Genomic DNA, 19,254 nt, shown 5'->3' on the forward strand with positions numbered 1-19,254 from the left:
TGCGATATCATGTTGTTGCTTTGGTTTCTTCATGTGTCACGTTCAATGTACAACAAAGCGATTTACCTGCAATGTTACTGCAACTGTCACTTTGTAATATTTTATTTTCTAAAATTTAGTTGGTGTCACTGTTTAGCTTTTATATTTTACATGTCTTAACTAGCAAGATGACCTTTTAATAATGAAAAAGTCCCTTAGAATGAGGACATCCTCTACATTTGTAAACGTACACCTGTAATGTCATGATTGCTGGACAGCCGAAAGAAGAAAATTGTATAGACAGTCAAATAAAATGAACTAATATTGGAAACCAACAACGTGTTTCTTGGCCCCAGTGTTCAGTTATAACTATAGATAGGAAGAAATCTGCTTTGCTGAGCGTGCAAACAAGAGTACTTTATGTTTTTGGCACAACATAAAATAAAGGTTAATCTAAATATATCACATGGAAATAAGAAAGTATAGAAAGCAGACCTCAGAGCTTTCTGTCACACATTTCATTGCCTCCTTTCATTGCCTCCTGGCCACAGAGCTACCTGTTGTCTGTGCAGTGGCAGTTTTTTTCAGGCTTATTTTTGCTGCAGTACTATTAGAAGTATAGTGATGGCATTAAAGTACCTGGTGTGTATCCTCTGTCCACAGTCAGGCTGGGGAAAGGCATTGGTCTCAGGCTAAACTTGTTGTGAGTGAAGCCACATGAAGGAGAAGGCAGAATCCCGGGATACTGCGAGGAGTCCAGAGTTGGCACCGGGATGGCACTGACCACCGCTGAAACCGAAAGAACAAAAAAGGTGAGTATTCCAGTGACCCATACTGAAACAGAGACAGTAAACCAGCAGACCACACCTTGATTGAGATTGCACCTTCTACCGATGCCAGTGCCTTATTTATAAAGCTTATGAAAAACTGATCAGGACCAAAATTCAACGGATTCTTCCTTTGATCACGCCACATCTCTCCACCGTCTCTCTACCATCATGAAATCTGGCTCGGCCATGTTTGTGTAATCTTGCCGACAAACACGCAGAAGCCAAACAAGCAAACACACAGCACTGATCGCATTACTCAACCAGCGCAAGAGATGAGGCAGCGGTACGTGAGTCAGAGTGGGAAAACAAACTGTGAGCACCACTGAAACAGATGTATAAAGAAGCAGGCTGATAGCAGTGACAGAGCAGGCATCACAGGGGTCAGCAAACCAGCGAGAGAGCCAACCGAGTCAGGGTCACCAGAAAAATTTGTTATTGCACAGAAAGTTTTTATATTTATTTCATTTTTGTTTTTCAATTTCAGATGTGTGTTTGCTCATTTTAGCTCATCCCTATTTTGACCATTAATGTCTTCTTAATCTTAATTCTAATAGGAGGATATTTGTCAGCGGAGGTTAACAAAGGGTATTTCAAAAATTGTTTTTTTTTACTCACAATCATGTGGAAACCTTGGTCTCATTAAAAATGCACAAATGCCTTCTCATACTTGTTAGGTTTACACATTTTAACAAAAAGTCAAACTGAAGACATTTTCTAAAAAAATATTATTTTTATTTTAGTCAGTTTTGCAAGTGGACTTAAAAAAATAAATATTTTTGGTTTTTTGTCAATGAATTGTTTATTTGATACAAAGTTTTCGTGTATGAAGTTTTAAATGGAAAGGTTTAACTCTTTTACCCTTGAACCTTGACACTCAGAATGTGAGAGTAAAGCCGACTAGACTGTGCCAACACTGACTGAGAAGTTGTTTTATGATTTACTATTGGATATATCGCAACAATTTATCCTTACTTTAAGTCTATGCTGCTGTATGTGTTATAGTGCTAGATGGTCCCAGATGATCTCATTTATCTTTTTCATGGTGTTAAGCAGACATTCAGAAAAAGTTATCTCATGTACAGTCATGTGAGAAAGTCAGTTTACTCTATGCACTCCAATTAAGAGGAATTAGGAGGTTGAGTACCAGCCCAATGCTGCTAATCAAGTGCTAATCAGCACTCATATAATCAGCAAACGTAAGCATCTGTATAAAAGAAGAAGTTTTTGTCCTTCCATCTTTCCCAGCAAATTCACCCAGAGGTCAGGACTTCCAAGCCTTAGAGAAACTGCAAACAAAACCCAAAAGCTACATTTCAGATTCATCAAGCCTCAGTTAGCAGGTTAAATAATAAAGTTAATGACAAATTGAAGAAGACTGAACAAGTTTGGCATCACTGGAAGGGTTATCAGGAGATGTGTGGCCATAATGCATTACACCACATACCAAACGTCAAGCACAATGGTGGAGGGGTGATGATTTGGGCTTGTTCTTGAAGCCACAGGACTCAAGCATGAACTCCTCTCTATACCAAAGTATTCGAATGTGAGGCCGTCCATCTGACAGTTAAAGCTTGGCTACAGTAGGATCACTCAACATGACAATGATCCCAAGTACAGCACAAACTCTTCAACATAATAGCTGGAAAAAAAAAGACTCAAATTGCAATACTCTAGTGAAAGCTGAGACTTTAAATTCTGTGATGGGACCTTAAGAGAATGGCATATACATGCTTCCCTTAGACAGCATCATCAGAAGACATAGTATACATTTCACTACTATGCGGATGACACCCAGCTCTCTCTATCCATGAAGCCAGGTAACACACACCAATTAGTTAAACTGCAGGAATGTCTTAAAGACATAAAGACCTGGATGGCCGCTAACTTTCTGCTTCTTAATTCAGATAAAACTGAGGTCATTGTACTCGGCCCTGAAAATCTTAGAAATATGGTATCTAAGCAGATTCTTACTCTGGATGGCATTACCTTGGCCTCCAGTAACACTGTGAGGAACCTTGGAGTCATTTTTGACCAAGATATGTCCTTCAATGCACATATTAAACAAATATGTAGGACTGCTTTCTTCCATTTGCGCAACATCTCTAAAGTTAGAAATATCCTGTCTCAGAGTGATGCTGAAAAACTAGTTCATGCATTTATTACTTCCAGGCTGGACTACTGTAATTCATTATTATCAGGATGTCCTAAAAACTCCCTGAAAAGTCTTCAGCTAATCCAAAATGCTGCAGCAAGAGTACTGACAGGGACTAGAAAGAGAGAGCATATTTCTCCTGTATTGGCTTCCTGTCAAATCCAGAATTGAATTCAAAATCCTGCTCCTCACATACAAGGTCTTAAATAATCAGGCCCCATCTTATCTTAATGACCTTGTAGTACCATATCACCCTATTAGAGCACTTCACTCTCGCTCTGCAGGCCTACTTGTTGTTCCTAGAGTATTTAAAAGTAGAATGGGAGGGAGAGCCTTCAGTTTTCAGGCCCCTCTTCTGTGGAACCAGCTTCCAGTTTGGATTCGGGAGACAGACACTATCTCTACTTTTAAGATTAGGCTTAAAACTTTCCTTTTTGCTAAAGCATATAGTTAGGGCTGGACCAGGTGACCCTGAATCCTCCCTTAGTTATGCTGCAATAGACGTAGGCTGCCGGGGATTCCCATGATGCATTGAGTTTTTCCCTTCCAGTCACCTTTCTCACTCACTATGTGTTAATAGACCTCTCTGCATTTAATCATACTTGTTATTAATCTCTGTCTCTCTTCCACAGCATGTCTTTATCCTGTCTTCCTTCTCTCTCCTCAAGCGGTCACATAAGATGGCCCCGCCCCTCCCTGAGCCTGGTTCTGCCGGAGGTTTCTTTCTGTTAAAAGGGAGTTTTTCCTTCCCACTGTCGCCAAAGTGCTTGCTCATAGCGGGTCATTTGATTGTTGGGTTTTTCTCTGTATGTATTATTGTAGGGTCTCCCTTACAGTATAAAGCGCCTTGAGGTGACTGTTGTTGTGATTTGGCGCTGTATAAATAAAACTGAATTGAGTTGAATTGAATGTCAAACAAGCAACACATAAAGATGAGTGGGCCAAAATTCCTCCAGAGCGATGAGAGACACTTGCAGTCAAACAAAGGTCGTTTTCCAAACTAGTGAAGCAAAGAGTACTGCAGAGAAACCTGAAACAACTGTCTTTTTGACATGACTGTAAAGCTGCACAGCATCATTCACATGTTAGAAGACATTACATTTCAGACTCAGCGTATCACAAAAACAGCAGCAGCAGAATTCTAATACTATTCTAAACACTGTTATGGAACTATTATGACTACTATTAACAATATTTTTTTTTGCGTGGAAACCTGCATTTCAAACTTCACTAAGTATCCTGAATCATACCGTTCTAGTATTTTTATATCATGACAGCAAAGATGATTTTTCATCATGTATAGACTGCTCCCTTTGCAGCCATACATGAATTAGGAGACGTGGAAGTTCACTGCACTGAAGAACGGCAGTAAAGCATCTGCATGTACATATCCATGGTAACCAAAGAGCTATGCCGGTGGTCAGAAAGGCAGGAGCATAAGAAGCACGATCTGTGGTGGAAGAAGTTTTTTTTTTTCTTATAATGTCACAGTGTTAATGATGTCATCAGCAGCCCTGTAACAGTCCCACCGACTGTAAAGCAGACAGTCAGTCAGAGCCAACAGAGTTCATATTGTGACCTTGAGAGGAAACTGCAGGGACTCAAACTCACTGAGACTGATTACACTGCCTCAGGTCTACACACACACACACACACACACACACACACACACACACACACACACAGTGCTTCTTCAAGCTGTTGAAGATAAGAGGCACCCGTCAGTGTTTGTTTGTTTTTTTGTTTGTTTGTTTGTGTGTGTGAGTGTGGTGCACATATTTCTCTCTTTGTCTCTATCCAGCTGTGTCTTTTTTACGCACATCCATTCAGGCTGGAGGTGAATTCAGCATTGTGTTTCTGAATATAAATGAATGTTTAATAAGGAAAAAAATGTGTTAAAAAGAAAACATTTGCAACAGCCCATTTCTGTTTTCTGCAAAAATATTTTCAGTGTAATACTGAATTAAAGGCTCACCAGCCCGCTGTAAGGAAATCAATCCCAAAAAAAAACCCATAAGAAAGAAACATGACTGAAGGTTTAACATTTTGTTGTGAACAGTTTTCTCCGTTTTTGTTTTCATCAATGTTTTGTCATCACTGTTTCTCAAAAGAGGATAGATAAAAGATCTGGGGAATAACAATGCTTATAAAGATATTTTTCTTACTAGTCATTATAATAATTGTGAAGATTATTAAATTGATATTTTCAACACTTTGTGAAACACACTTATTCGACTTGAATGAGAATAAATTGTGTAAACTGGTATGGGGCTTTTCAGATGGTAGCATGACAAATGAGCAGTGTAACTGTATAGCTGGAGGACTTGCTGAGTTTCAGTCAGTGTCAAAAACAAACAGATGGTAAATTACACAGATTCATAAAATATTGAATCAAATGTACTTTTTTCATTACTTTTACTACAGAGTTCTCTTTACCCTCTCAAAGTTATTGGATGGTGTGCAGGATTTCGCCCAACCACTCTCCGTGTGATTTGTGTTCAACAAGTCCCTGGAGGGGGGCCGGGGGGCGTGTGTTCTGTGTGGAGTGCTTTGGTGTATGCAGCGTCTGGCCCATTGCTACAGACTATTCAGTCCTTGTGCAACCATAAGGAGAGCTTGGTATACACTGGGGCCAAACTAGTTCCCAGTCAGAGTTGGACATCATCCCTTTGCCCTTTGTGTGGAGCTTTCTGATCTGGTGACCTCAGGTTCACATATCTGCTTTCTCCAGGTGACCTGGCCCTGTTGGCTTCATCAAGTTGTACACTTCCTCCAGGCCAGAATGTCCACTCGTGGTTGGGAATGAGGTGCTTCCCCAGACTTGTTGGTCTTTTTTTTTTTTTTTTACAAATAAGTGTATTGCATTGTGTAAGTGGGGAAGTGTATTGGTACCAGTCTATTGTTGTAAGGATAAGACATCAGCTTCCTCTGAAGAGGTCCTGAGCGCAGCCTTAGGATGAGGAGCTGAGACTTTCAGGTGGAGCTTAGAGTATAGCTACTGCTCCTCCACATCAAAGCAAGACAGTTGAGGTTTTTCAGGCACCTGACCAGGATGCATCCTGGACACACCCCAGGTGTTTTGTATCAGTTTTACCAGTTGGAAACCCCGGGGTAGACCCAGGACACACTGAACAGATCATGTCTCCTGACTGACTTGGAAAGGCTTTGTTGTGCAGTAGATAGAAGCTGGAGGAGGTGGGTGAGAAAAGGGAGCTCTGCTTAGACAGTTCCCCAAGGAACCCAGACCTGAATACTGAATCAGGGCTAGAAAATGGATGGATGGATGGAAAATCCTGCACAAAAACACACATGTCAATAAAGATTTTTAAATTCAATTCTAACTGTCAAAAGAGACAGATGGCCAGTTTTCTTCTGCCTCCTGCTTCTTCCTCTTTGAAACCCAGAGGTTATTACACTAAACCATCATCAATACCAGGATCGATCAGACAGTATTGATAACAGCAGGGCTGTGATCAGCAGCTTTAGGAGGTGTGTTGTGTGTGTGTGTGTGTGTGTGCTCATTCAAACAGAGTCAGGGTTTCATTACAGCAGCAGGACGACCAGAGATGAGCAAGTCTGGTCAATACACTTATTGGCGGAGAATATTGATGAGCTTGGTGCAGTGAGGTGGGGAGCTACAGGTTTATGGCGGTTTTGTGGGAGGGTGAGAAGGAGGCCAGAAATAAGAGGAGACAGAAATACAGATAGAGATCAGGAAAGAGGATATTTAAAAAGAAAATGCTGGTATATGAAGTCATGTAAAAAGAAAAAGGTAAAAGTCATAGAGAAATTAACTAGAAATCAAAAAGAGGAAGGAGAGATAAAGAAATCAGACAGAAAGAAAAACACTGAGCAAAAAAAGAGTTTGATCAAGAATGACACAAGCACACTGAGATGAAACCCAAATAAAACTGATAGAAAACTGTGAGAGTGAGAGAGGAAAGCCAGACCGGAGACACAAAGACACAGAAACAGCAGGTAGATATAGAGATCAGCACATCTGACGTCTGCAAAGCAGAGATGTTACAGCTGGGTTTAAAAAAAAATGAAAAAGAAAAATATTGAAGAGGCCTGGAGCTACTTTAGGAGAAGCAAAATACAAGAGACAGAAACAAAGAGAGAAACAGTGTGGACCCTGCAGGGGTTTAAGAATAACGCACATTCCACCAAATCAATTACAAACAATTTACTCAAATGTTCTCAATATTTTACCCATTAAATAAAAACCAATCAAAATAAATAAAAGTAGTGCAGTCATTTTTACTATGACATTACAAAACACCTAAGCCATAGAAAGTGTGTTGAAAAACTATTTGCAATTTCAGCCAAATTGCCTTTTATGTTAATTTAATGTGCAAATGTTCTTAATGTATTTGTCAGTTTGCAGCTATCTTCATAATGAACGTATCAGTTGGATGTTCACTGACACTGACTTTATTCTGCATTTATTTTTTTCATGCTAAAATGTTCAGTCGTGGTTGCAGTTTGTTTTAATGCTAACACGGTTCCTTTGTTTACTGCAGCCTGTCTCCAGTCATAATAAGACATTTTTAAATTCTTTTAATTGAAATCAAAATTCTAGCACAAGAGTTTGGTCCTTGTACTTGCGGAGATATCCAATATGCCTCACAGACAGCAAGCCCCAGATCATGCCATCTGTTGGAACGCCACCATCCCTCCTTTTCCTCCTCTCCAATCCATGCCCTGCCCTTGCTGGCAGTTTTTTGGAGCAATCCTTCAACTTATGCCATCAGCACTTCTCAGTCCAGACAGCCATTCCCTTGATGGCTTACAACCCTCTTCAAGATCTAAGTTGCAATAAATCTTTTTTCATCATCTTTTTTCGAGACTTTGCACAACTGGGGCCCGCTGACTTCTGTTCAACAAAATGTTCAACAAATCGAGGTTCCAATGACACGAGATAAAAGACACTGATATTTTAACCAAGATCACTATGTTTACCTAATCCTGATATAAAGTCCTCTCTTGCCTCAATCTTACGACACTCTTAGTATCATGATATAAGATTTGTGTTTTGTGTAGCTACATTAGATACTCCCTGTCCATAAAAAAGTTATCGGCATACAGTAGTATGAAAGAGTGTAAAATCATTCAGAATTATGTCTGTGAAGGTTCTCAGTCATCATAGTCTAAGAAGCTTGGAAAGAAAAGCTTCTAGACTTCTTTAAGTTTCCTTGAAGACGTTTCACCTCTCATCCAAGCAGCTTCTTCAGTTCTAAGAGACACTGGTGGAGAGTCCCAGATTTTAAGCTCTATGGGAGTGTCCGAAGAGGGTCATGGACACAATAAAATCAATTGTGACCCGCACCCATTTTCACACCTTGGCTCGTGGGATTAGGTAGAGGTTCAATAGGGGTCCATGACCCTCTTGGGGACAATCCTATAGGGCTTAAAATCTGGGACTCTCCACCAGAATTCCTTTATAATTACACAGGAAAATGAGAAATAGGTACAGCGATTTATTAAAATGTGTAAATGTCTAAAAAACACATTTTCATCCTTTGAAATAGGTGCATTTTTATGCTGGAATGATTGATATGTTAAATTGGCTCAAACGAAAAACATTCCTGTGAAAACGGTCAGGTACCCGGAGTGGACTGAACATCAGTGAAAAAGCAGCCGATACTCAAAGAAAATCTTCAGAAAGAAAACCATCTCCCAATACCACTTTAAAAAAAATCACAAGGAAGTCTGGTTCCTTGGAAGCAAAATATAAAGAAATGAAGGGTGGCTCAAGACTTTTGCACAACGTTGTAGTTTTTTTTTAACTATATGCGCTCGAGTTTGAAGATAAACAAATGTTAACTTGATTTTTATTACATTTTAGGTGTTTAGTGAATTAAATCTAACACAAATATGCTGCCTATTTAAACAGATTATTAATTTCTGGATTAATGAACTATGACTGTAACGTACACTTTCTTGTGTTTTTCAGTTCAATATCTTCTTTAACTTCCCCCTCCAAGAACAAAAAATGCCTTAAAACTTTTCTATCTTTACTGAAAGAGAAACGGCATTTCTAAAAGATGCATTGCCACAGCTTAGAACAGAAAAGTCTTTGACAGAACTTCCATAAAACAATAAAATAAAAGGAAAATCTATGAAATGTGAAACATGACAGCAAATAAAAAAGATAGGAAGAGGGAAAAAATAGAATAGGAAACAGGTCTGAGTGTTGGCAGAGGAAGCCAGAGGGTTTTCCTGCTTTACGGTGACCCACATATCACAAACACCCACATTTATGTAAACTCACAGTCCTTGTCACATGCTAACAAGAATTATCACTCGACCGCTGACTCACTCTCTCCAGAAATAACCACACAGCATTATAACCTGGATGCTACGCTTCAGCTCAGTGACTCCAGTTTGTTACAACTGGGTTAAACAACAGCAGCAACTGCACATCAGACGAGGAAGAAATAAAAGAGAGAAAAGAGGACACAAATCCTTCAAGACATGCAGCCAGACTGAGAGCAGGGTAATTACAATGTGAAACATTCTGCTCACTGATGTGACTGAAAACATATTCACTCCACAGAGAGAGAACACCGTAATTAGACAACCTGCTCCTGTGCACAAAACTGGTTCATAGACACAATTTGGTATCATGGAGCATCAACCTGGTGGTGAAAGGAAACAGCTTTATACAAACAGCTGTTTAAAGTCAAGTGCCTACACTATGATCTCCACCCACAGTGCAATGGGTGCTGGGATAGGAGGAGGTGTCACTGCGACTGTGGAAGTGGGACAAAGTTGGTGCGAGGAAGAAGAGCCGATGAGGGTGATGCACATCAAACAGAATTTGACATAGTCTTAGACGGCTTTAGAGACTTCACAAGTGCTACAGTTAAAAGGTGTCTTATGGAAATGACAGGAGACTGGTGTAATTAAGGACTGCAAGAGCTTCTGAGGGTTATGATAAAAATGAAGGGATATGACATGTCTGAAGAAATACTGGAGGGGATGACTTGGACTGATTCTTTAAACCAGACTTAATATTCTCCTAATGGTGTTAAATGGTTTAAGTAAAAGATTTTAATCCTAAACCCTCAGTTTGCACTTTCCTAAATCATGTAACAAGAGGTAATCATTTGGGTGGGTTTTCTTTAATGGCAAGACTGGGGCGTTACAGTCACTTCATGTTTCTATGAAGATCTCAGCCTTGTTGGCTAAGCCATCACCTGTGTGCTGTTTGAGGGGATATTGTTTGACATACGTCTGTTTCATGTTTATGAGTACTGGTTGTGTTTGCTTATTGTAACCTACATTTTGGGTTATGACCATAACCTTTGTGGAATGTGTTTTAGGGAACTGCTGACACAGTCAGTCAGGCAGTCATAGCTGACAGACATTTCTAGGCATCAATGAAAATCGCTGATTTTGTTTGGGATGTTGGTGCCTCACTGTTGGGCTAGAGCCTATTTTAGCTTTCATAGAGCAGGAGCTGGGGTACAGCCTGGACAAGCTGCCAGTGTATTGCAGACCCTCTCATCCAAATACTCAAATTTTAGAAAAAAAAATGATAGTGATATCAATAATCTTAAACTTGAGTTTTGAAATTAGGTGACCACAAATGAATGGCTGATGTCACAGTGGCCATGCTCCTTTTATCCACAGTCTTCTCTGAGAGGAACAGGGCCTTATGCTGTGAACTGAAAAGCTTCTACAAGGTTCTACCAACTTATTGTTTTTTTCCACAAAACTTGGGAGTTAAGAGAACTTAAGTCAATGAATCATTTCTAAAACTTCCTAACTGCAAACTGCAAATCTGCCAAATTACACAGCAGTGATCACTAGAGACCTCTTTGCAGAATGTGCCTTTAAATTAATTTTAATATCGAAAACAGCCTGTTCTGATACAGGGACCACCACCCTAAAGAGAGTCAATGTATAGTCAAATTATCTTTGAGATATGATGATATCTGGAGAAAAACAGTAGTGAATGAGAGAGAAAATTCAGTTTGTACCAAACTCCAGTGATTCTCTCTACCCTGATGACTCACTGTTACAGACTAATGCTTTAAATTCATCCAAACAGAGTGCAGGATTTAGGGGTCTGTTTTTAGATAGTGTGGTATGTATTACAATGAACGTCTTTAAAATTAAAGTTGTGCTCAGCAGCCAACCGTAAACTGCTGTTTAACTTCACCAGACTCCATTAGGTGGTTGTAGAACACTGAATTTAATGGCTCAGTACTCATTAATCAGTGTGAGTTACAAAGAAAAGTACAAATGCAATCATGTCTTCTGTAAAACTTCTACAGTCACAGGCGTGTTGACTGACTGAAGCTGCTCTTCTGTCTGATGTAAAACCCCTCATATGATCTGATCAGAGCCACTGCTGGAGTCCCACACTGTAAACCGAATCATTGAGGATTCACAGCAACATTCGTTTTTTTCCCCCCTTCATCTTGCCAACTCTCTTCCAGTTTTTCACTCCTTGCCTCTCCTTCCTCATTTTGTCTTTCCCAGGCTCATCCCCTCGTCACTGGCATGTCCTCAGATCTTCTCCCCCCCACTCTGTCCTCTGAGTCGTACTGAAGGAATGAACAGGCTAATTATCACTGTGAGAAAGTTGGTGCAAGTGTGAGCGCCTCGCTCTTCAACTTTGCTTTTGCCTTTGCCTGAAAAACTTTTTACATCTAAACTTCCCAAAGAAAGTTGGAAAGTCGAAGAAAGATGAACTCTCTGACTATCATCATCATCATCATCATCATCACCCTAAGGCAACTGACCACTGGAGACATGATCTGGAGGTACCATGTGATAGCTCAAGAACCAATAGAAAGAGCAATGACGTATATTAAGCATAATGTAAAATACGTTCAGTTGAGTATGCTCCCAAGTTAATCTGAGAAACTGTAGAGCTCTTTAAATACACATGATTTTCACATTTTCAGTCACAGATTTTCATGAGCCATCAAATGTGACTTTATATCTGGGTTGCCCAATATGGTAAAAGAAGAAAAATCATATCTCACTAGCTTTAGATTGAAATACCATACCATGTTCTACGTTTTGCTAGCAGCTATGAACAAATTGAGTGGCTCTTCTGTATGTACGATTTCACAACTACCAAGCACTTTGACTGAAAATTAAGTGTCCTGCAGTAGAAGAAATGATGGCATCAAAACCAAGTAATAGTGTCAAAATTCCCATATTCTTAGTAGAAGCTTAATTATAATAAAATAATGGCTAGATTGTCAGGTTTCAAGGGCGAGTGCCATCCATCCATTCACTGCCTCTTATCCTTTTCAGGGTCGCGGGGGGCGCTGGAGCCTATCCCAGCTGTGATAGGGCGAGAGGCGGGGTACACCCTGGACAGGTCGCCAGTCTGTTGCAGGGCTAACACACAGGGACAGACAACCATTCACACTCACATTCACACCTAGTGGCAATTTGGATTTTCCAATTAACCTATCCCCACAAGCTGCATGTCTTTGGACGGTGGGAGGAAGCCGGATTACCCGGAGAGAACCCACGCAAACACGGGGAGAACATGCAAACTCCACACAGAAAGACCCCGGCCTGATGGTGGAATCAAACTCAGGACCTTCTTGATGTGCGGCAACAGTGCTAACCACCGTGCCACCGTGCTGCCCATTTGCTTAGTTGAGAGAATTTTGTAATGCTGTCCATCAAATCCAATCCTTTGGGGGTTTATTAGTCCATAAAACAATTGATATCAATAATAATCACTCATTGCATATCACCGATGAACAGAAAGTAATCAAAGCATCAGGGCTTTTGCAGTTGTGTGAATAAGTGCATATAAAATCTCTGGTGGACTACTAACCTAGAAACAAAATAGAAAACTATGCAAAAAAGAAAAAGAGTCCCGCATGGATCTCAAACTCATGTCTCCTGGGTAGAAGTCATCTGATTTATGCCACTACCGTCCCTCCATCCTCCTTAAAAGGAATTTAGTCGCTCTTTCAAAGATCAAACACTCTTAGTTTGACTGTGAGAATCAGGCCATCATAGCTGAACTACAGAACGGCAATGATATGCAGAAGAAGAGAACTACTTGGAAGAAGTGAGAAAAGGAATAGACGTCAGACCAGTGGAAATCAGGGCTTTGGTCTGATAGGAACTTTGGTTTTATGTGTTTGTGGGATCTAGAAAAGGAGGTTCCTGCTGCGAAGCATATGGTGAAACAATGCTCACACCATCCCTGGGAACACTATTTGTTTTCAGCAGGACAATGAGCCGCAACAAACCTCCAGGCTGTGAGGGCTGCATGACCAAGGAGGAGAGCGATCGACAGGCAATGCTTTGAGCTCTAAACAATCATGATAAATACAAGAGCTTAAATGATTGTGAAGCCACTCCAAAAGTGTCTTAAATCCACAGTCTTCCAGATGTCCACTGGGGGGCGACTCCTGTAGTTAGAAAACGCACTTCAGGCTATTAAGAATTCTAATGAAAAATAACTCTCAGCTCTGGTGCTCTCTGACCTCAATAAACACTTTTCTGATGAGTGTGTGCTCCCAATCACTAGTTATGAGTCTTATTAAAGAAAACACACAGTTTATTTTATAAATTAAGGTCCTAATTAAAGTAAAAACATTTGGTTAATGTTCATTGAGTGTTCATTGAGTGAAAAAAAGCCTCACATTTGAAGCTTTACAATAAACCAGGGGGGGATCTCCCAGAAGCTATGTTCATCATTTATATACAGTCTGTGATTCCAACAATTCAATTAGACTAATTGGAATCACTGAACTGGACCTTTAGTGCTCTAGTGCTGGGTGACCGTGGCGCAGGGAAGCGCATCTGTAACCGGAAGGTCGCCGGTTCGATCCCCGGGCTCTCTGTCCTGTCGTTGTGTCCTTGGGCAAGACAATTTACCCTACCGCCTACTGGTGTTGGCTTCTGTCAGTCTGCCCCAGGGCAGCTGTGGCTTCAACTGTAGCTTGCCTCTACCAGTGTGTGAATGCGAGAGTGAATGAATAATGGAATTGTAAAGCGCTTTGGATGCCTTGAAAAGCGCTATATAAATCCAATCCATTATTATTATGGGGCATCCTTAATGCAATTATCTGACAAATAAAATGGTTTGTGGTAAAGTTAACTGCATGAGCAGACCTCAGAGAAGTCTAGTACTATATTAGCAATATATGTGTTTTACCTGTACAGTTATTAGGATCCAACTTGCTAACCAAGTTAGCATTTCTAGCTATACAAAAAAAAAAAAAACAATCAAACAAACCCATGGCAGAGACCAAAATGCTTCAAAATGGGACTTCACATATTAAAGGTTAGCGTCATAGTAGCAATATTCTAAGGAGCTTGGAAAGAAAAGCGTCTGGACTTCTTTAAGTTGCTTGAAGACGTTTCCCCTCTCATCCGAGAAGCTTCTTCAGTTCTAAGGGTCAAATGGTGGAGAGTCCCAGATTTAAGCCCTGTGGGAGTGTCCCCCCCGAGAGGGACGATGGACCCCCTGATGATCCTCTACCTAATCACATGAGCCAAGGTGTGAAAACGGGTGTAGGTCACAATCAGCCAGGGTTTCGGGTGAGCTCATTGTGAAACCTAGCCCCACCCTATCATGTGATTTCCTGAGGTGAGATGGCCCAGGATGTGAGTGGGTGTTAAGGCGTCTGGGAAGGGATCTCAGAACTGTATTATAGATGGCAGACAGTTGGTGTCGTAAATCACCGCCGCTGTTCAAAGATGGTTGCTCACAGTGGACATAGATGGCTTCTTTCACTCCTCTTTCAAACCATCTGTCCTCTCTGTCCAAAATGTGAACATTGGCATCCTTGAAAGAGTGACCTTTGTCCTTTAGATGCAGATGGACCGCTGAGTCTTGTGCCGTGGAGGTGGCTCTTCTATGTTGTGCCATGCATTTATGAAGTGGCTGTTCGGTCTCTCCAGTGCAGAGAGACCAAACAGCCACACGAGGGTTTAGCGAGGAATGCCCAGACCTCTACATTGGAGAGACCAAACAGCCACTTCACAAACTAAAGGTCAAAGGTCACTCTTTCGAGGATGCCAGTGTTCACATTTTGGACAGAGAAGACAGATGGTTTGAAAGAGGAGTAAAAGAAGCCATCTATCTCCACTGTGAGCGACCATCTACGAACAGAAGAGGTGGTTTACGACACCAACTGTCTGCCATCATTTGACCCTAGAACTGAAGAAGCTTCTCGGATAAGAGGTGAAACGTCTTCAAGCCCCTTAAAGAGGTCCAGACGCTTTTCTTTCCAAGCTCCTTAGACTACGATGACCTGGATGACTGAGAACCTTCACAGACATAGTAGCAATATCCATATATTCTGTTGCATTACTTACGTGTGTTGCTCGGCTGCGAGTCCATGGGAATCATCATTTTGCTTCGAGTTCCTCTCCTGGCAGCCAGGGAGCGCTCCAAAGTGGAGATACTGCTGGAAACCTCATCAGCGTCTGCTCCTGGAACATCGCAATCAAAACCCAATCAGGGATTCAGACATCTTCATTAGGATTAGGATTTAGGCTTAGTGCTCCATTTTCCATTTGGAAAAGACCTTTATTTGATACTTTTGTGTTTTTATCATTATTAATTAGGCCTGTTTACACAGCTAATTAAACCAAGATTCATAACGCATTTATCTTAAATGTAATGATGTTAAATAAAGAGGAACTATAACATTATATCTAATTAAACACTTAAAAAATATGAGTGTAACTAAATGAGGCTTTGCTATACACATTATATACTAAATTGATTGGTAAATGAGAATCAGAGCTGTACCTGAGTGGCTGCTTTTGCTGCCCATCTGGCTCTCCGATTGGCTGTGTGCCACCTGGGGGAGGTCCTGGCAGGACTGGATTGGTGAATCGTGGCCAGACGGTGCAATGCTGGGAGCTTTCTCCATATTCTTCATCTCCATCTCCTCATGGTGGATCCAGAGGTCCGGAGGCCGCAGGTCCTTCTGGCTGCCCTTCCTCTTACTGGCACTGTGGCTTGCTCTCTTCCTGCACAGAGAAACACACCGGGGAGGAGGGTCAGGAGAAGAAAACACTCCATCCATCAGCGTTTATTTCCACTAAATGAAAGTACTGTGAGGTGGAGAGGGCTGTGAATTCCCCACCTGTAACCAAATCTGATCATCTGGATCATAAAACAGTATGAATTCAAACGAATTTTGGCTTAATGTCTTGAAGTGCCTTGAACTCTTGAAGATTGTGAAACAAGATTATGTTCACTGAAATGTGAAGGGGAGAATTATGAAATTATACTGACAATATAAATTGAATTATACAGAAACTCAATGAACCAACAAATCATTTCTATTTGTGGCTGTATTTTTGAGGGGTTTTCCTGTGTTTCAAATCATTAAAGATGTTTTTGGTTTTTTAATACAGCATGTTGAGCTCTCCTAGCCACCATATGAGATCATGAACAGGATTACAATAAAGGTGGACTAAAGGAAGGAAGATGAAATGAATCCAGTTTATTAGTGTATTATATGACACTGATTTTAATTTGATGAACTATATAAATAATCATTTTGACTAAAACTAAGAAAAGTAATAGAAATTATAATTTCATGAACAAAAACTGGACTGAAATTGTTCATCCATCCATTATTTTTTGCTTATCTGAAGTTCTGTCCCTGTAGCAGTGGGCTAAGCAGGGTATTCTTCTCCCAAGCAACATTCTCCAGTTCTTCCTGCAAGAATCCCGAGGAATTCCCAGGCATACAGACTTCATAGTCTCCCCACTGGTTTCTGAGTCTCTTTTCAGTCGAGTGTGCTCTGAAAAGCTCCAATGGGAGGCACCTCGGAAGCATCATGACCAGATACAGATGCTTGAACCACCTTAAGTAGCTCCTTTGACACAAAGAAGCAACGCCTCTACTCTGAACTTTCTCCAGACTGATATTATGAGCAGTCCAATGACACCACCACACTGATTCTTGTCCTCCGAGTGGTTGATTATCTTTGTTTAGGATTTGTGTGTGTTCACATATGGCAGGCTAATAATGGTACCTTCATATCTAATGGACCACCATCCTTTAGCTTCTGTCTGTTTAATTTGGGAGAACAGAACAAAGGTGGAGGGAGAACATCTGGTGATACAGTGAGTATCAGGAGGGAATACTGTTTCCCTTTGACAACGATAGAACTGAGTTAAAGGTATGATCCTGATGCTAGTTATACTAATGACCTGAGAGGATTTCTTCCGGTCGACGTTTGGTGTGTTAAGATTTGACATCGAAACTGGAAGTACAAGTGGCTCCAACTAGAACTTCCAGGGATCCAGCGATCCAAACAGGTGGGCTTCACAGCGCTTCACAAAGACCTTAACCAGTGAGTGATGTCACAGCAGCTACATCGATCTTTTTTATATGTTCTATAGCATGATGTCGGTTAGCACTAATGCTAGTGGAGCACGCTACAATTACAGGTTGACATCTGGTGGCGTTTTGTGAAGTAGCCACAGAAAATGTGATGTATCTTGGTGCCTGCAGTGGTCGACCATCACTGATGCACCCACAGTGGAAGACATATTGATTTGGGGGATGGAAATGCAAACACAGTTGCATTTCTTACAAATCGGTTCAAAGAGGCTGGAAGTCGAGTTTAAAGGCAGACTGCCATTCCTGCTGTAACAAAAGTCATCTGTATGAGTTGACTTCTAATAGGTGGTTTTGAAACAGTAAATAAAACCTCTTGAGCGTGTTTATAAAAAGAAAAGTATGAGAAAAAAAACTACAATGAAATAACGTTAAAACCTGATGAACTGACATTCCTGGGACGATAAAGTCTAAACGGAGAGGTCTAGCTGAGGTTTTTGCTGGCTGGGTTATTTGTGATTTGGTACATATATTCAGACCTGTGTGAGCTGGCAGGGACATTAATTTCAAAGTAAATCTCTGTGAAAAAAAAACAAGACATGCAGGGCAGCTCATTAACCATCTGCCTCATTACAGTGACAGCCGTTTATTGCCATCACACAGATGAATGAAACATCTTACTTCCTCTGCTGGGCGGAGGAGCGCCGTGTGCAGATGAGGGCCACGATGACAACCACGACCACGGTGACGGCTCCCACAGAAACCACAATGATGACCAGAAGGTTGCTGTTCTTCTGAGGGGTGCCGTGAGGGGGACGCATCTGACCAATGGGAGACTCTGGAATATATACAAGAAGAGAGGCAGAAGTTAGAAACATGAATAAATACACACTGAAATCTGTATATTCAAAATGCATATACTAATAGGACATCAGTTTATAAAGTTTATGCCATTTTTACTGTGAATTCATTATGTATAAGAAACATTTTTTCTGAAACCTTCACCTACTAAAATGCTTGATTGCAGCCAACATTAAAATTGGGACAGTAAATTCTCTCTATATATTGTAATATCTCAGGCAAATCATTCATGCTAATTACCTTTTTTCCCCTCAACAGATCTATTAAACCAACTAGATTTCACCAGAAGAAAAAAGCTGTTTCATACATTTTGATGACTGCTGATGACACAGTTATATTCAATTCAGTTTTATTTATATAAACTCACAATAACAGCTGCCTTAAGGTGCTTAAATATGAAAAAGAGAGTTTTCACAGAACTCAATGAAATCCCATTAAAAACAAAGTACACTATCACCGCTTCCATAGGGTTAGGGTAACAGTCAAGTGCTGCTAATCAAATGAATTTGATTAACTGATCACCAGCAAGTGTTAGCACCTAAATAAATGCAGACGTTTTGGCAGTTTGCTGATCAGGAGTATTCAGAGAAGCAATTATTGCTCTATTCAGAGAAGGTTAATTTGACATCCATCATTCTCCAATGAGAAAGATTATTTACAGTTCAATTCAATTCAATTTAATTCAACCTAAGTTCACATGGTGACAGTATAATTAGAAAAAGACTGAACAAGTATGACTTGTCTGGAAGGATTACGAGGAGAACCCCTTTTGTTAGCTAAGGAGAAGATGGCAGCACAGCTTAGGTTTGTAAGGTTCTAATTTGAATAAACCACAAGATTTCTTGATTTCTTCAAGATTTTGACAGACGAGACCAAAGTTTGCCTCAATGAGCTGAAGCAACGCTGTGAAGAAGACTGATCCAAAATTCCTCCTCAACAATGTGAGGGACTAAAGTCATCAGGAAAACGATTCTTGCTGAAAATGGCTGTAAAGCTATTAAATCATGGGGTGTACTTAATACTTCATAGCACCTTTCACATGACTGTTATATGTCTTGTCTATTCGGAGTCCATGCTTTACTTCTCAACACAGTGCTGGAAGAGTTTTTTTTTTGCTCTGGACATT

At 40.6% G+C, this 19,254-nt stretch overlaps 1 protein-coding gene across 2 annotated transcripts in view; it reads right to left on the reverse strand.

The window, feature by feature from the left end:
* dcc (DCC netrin 1 receptor) overlaps positions 1-19,254 on the reverse strand; it is a 324,319-nt gene that overhangs the window by 33,146 nt on the left and 271,919 nt on the right. For both annotated transcript variants that reach the window (XM_025909079.1, XM_019361335.2), the window contains exons 23-26: positions 17,949-18,105; positions 15,719-15,942; positions 15,280-15,396; positions 619-768 (exon numbers count right to left, since the gene is read on the reverse strand). In XM_025909079.1, coding sequence (XP_025764864.1) covers positions 619-768; positions 15,280-15,396; positions 15,719-15,942; positions 17,949-18,105 — 648 coding nt within the window. The remainder of the gene's footprint in view (positions 1-618; positions 769-15,279; positions 15,397-15,718; positions 15,943-17,948; positions 18,106-19,254) is intronic.

Source organism: Oreochromis niloticus, linkage group LG7 (assembly GCF_001858045.2).
Source record: "Oreochromis niloticus isolate F11D_XX linkage group LG7, O_niloticus_UMD_NMBU, whole genome shotgun sequence".
Taxonomy (NCBI): Eukaryota; Metazoa; Chordata; class Actinopteri; order Cichliformes; family Cichlidae; genus Oreochromis; species Oreochromis niloticus.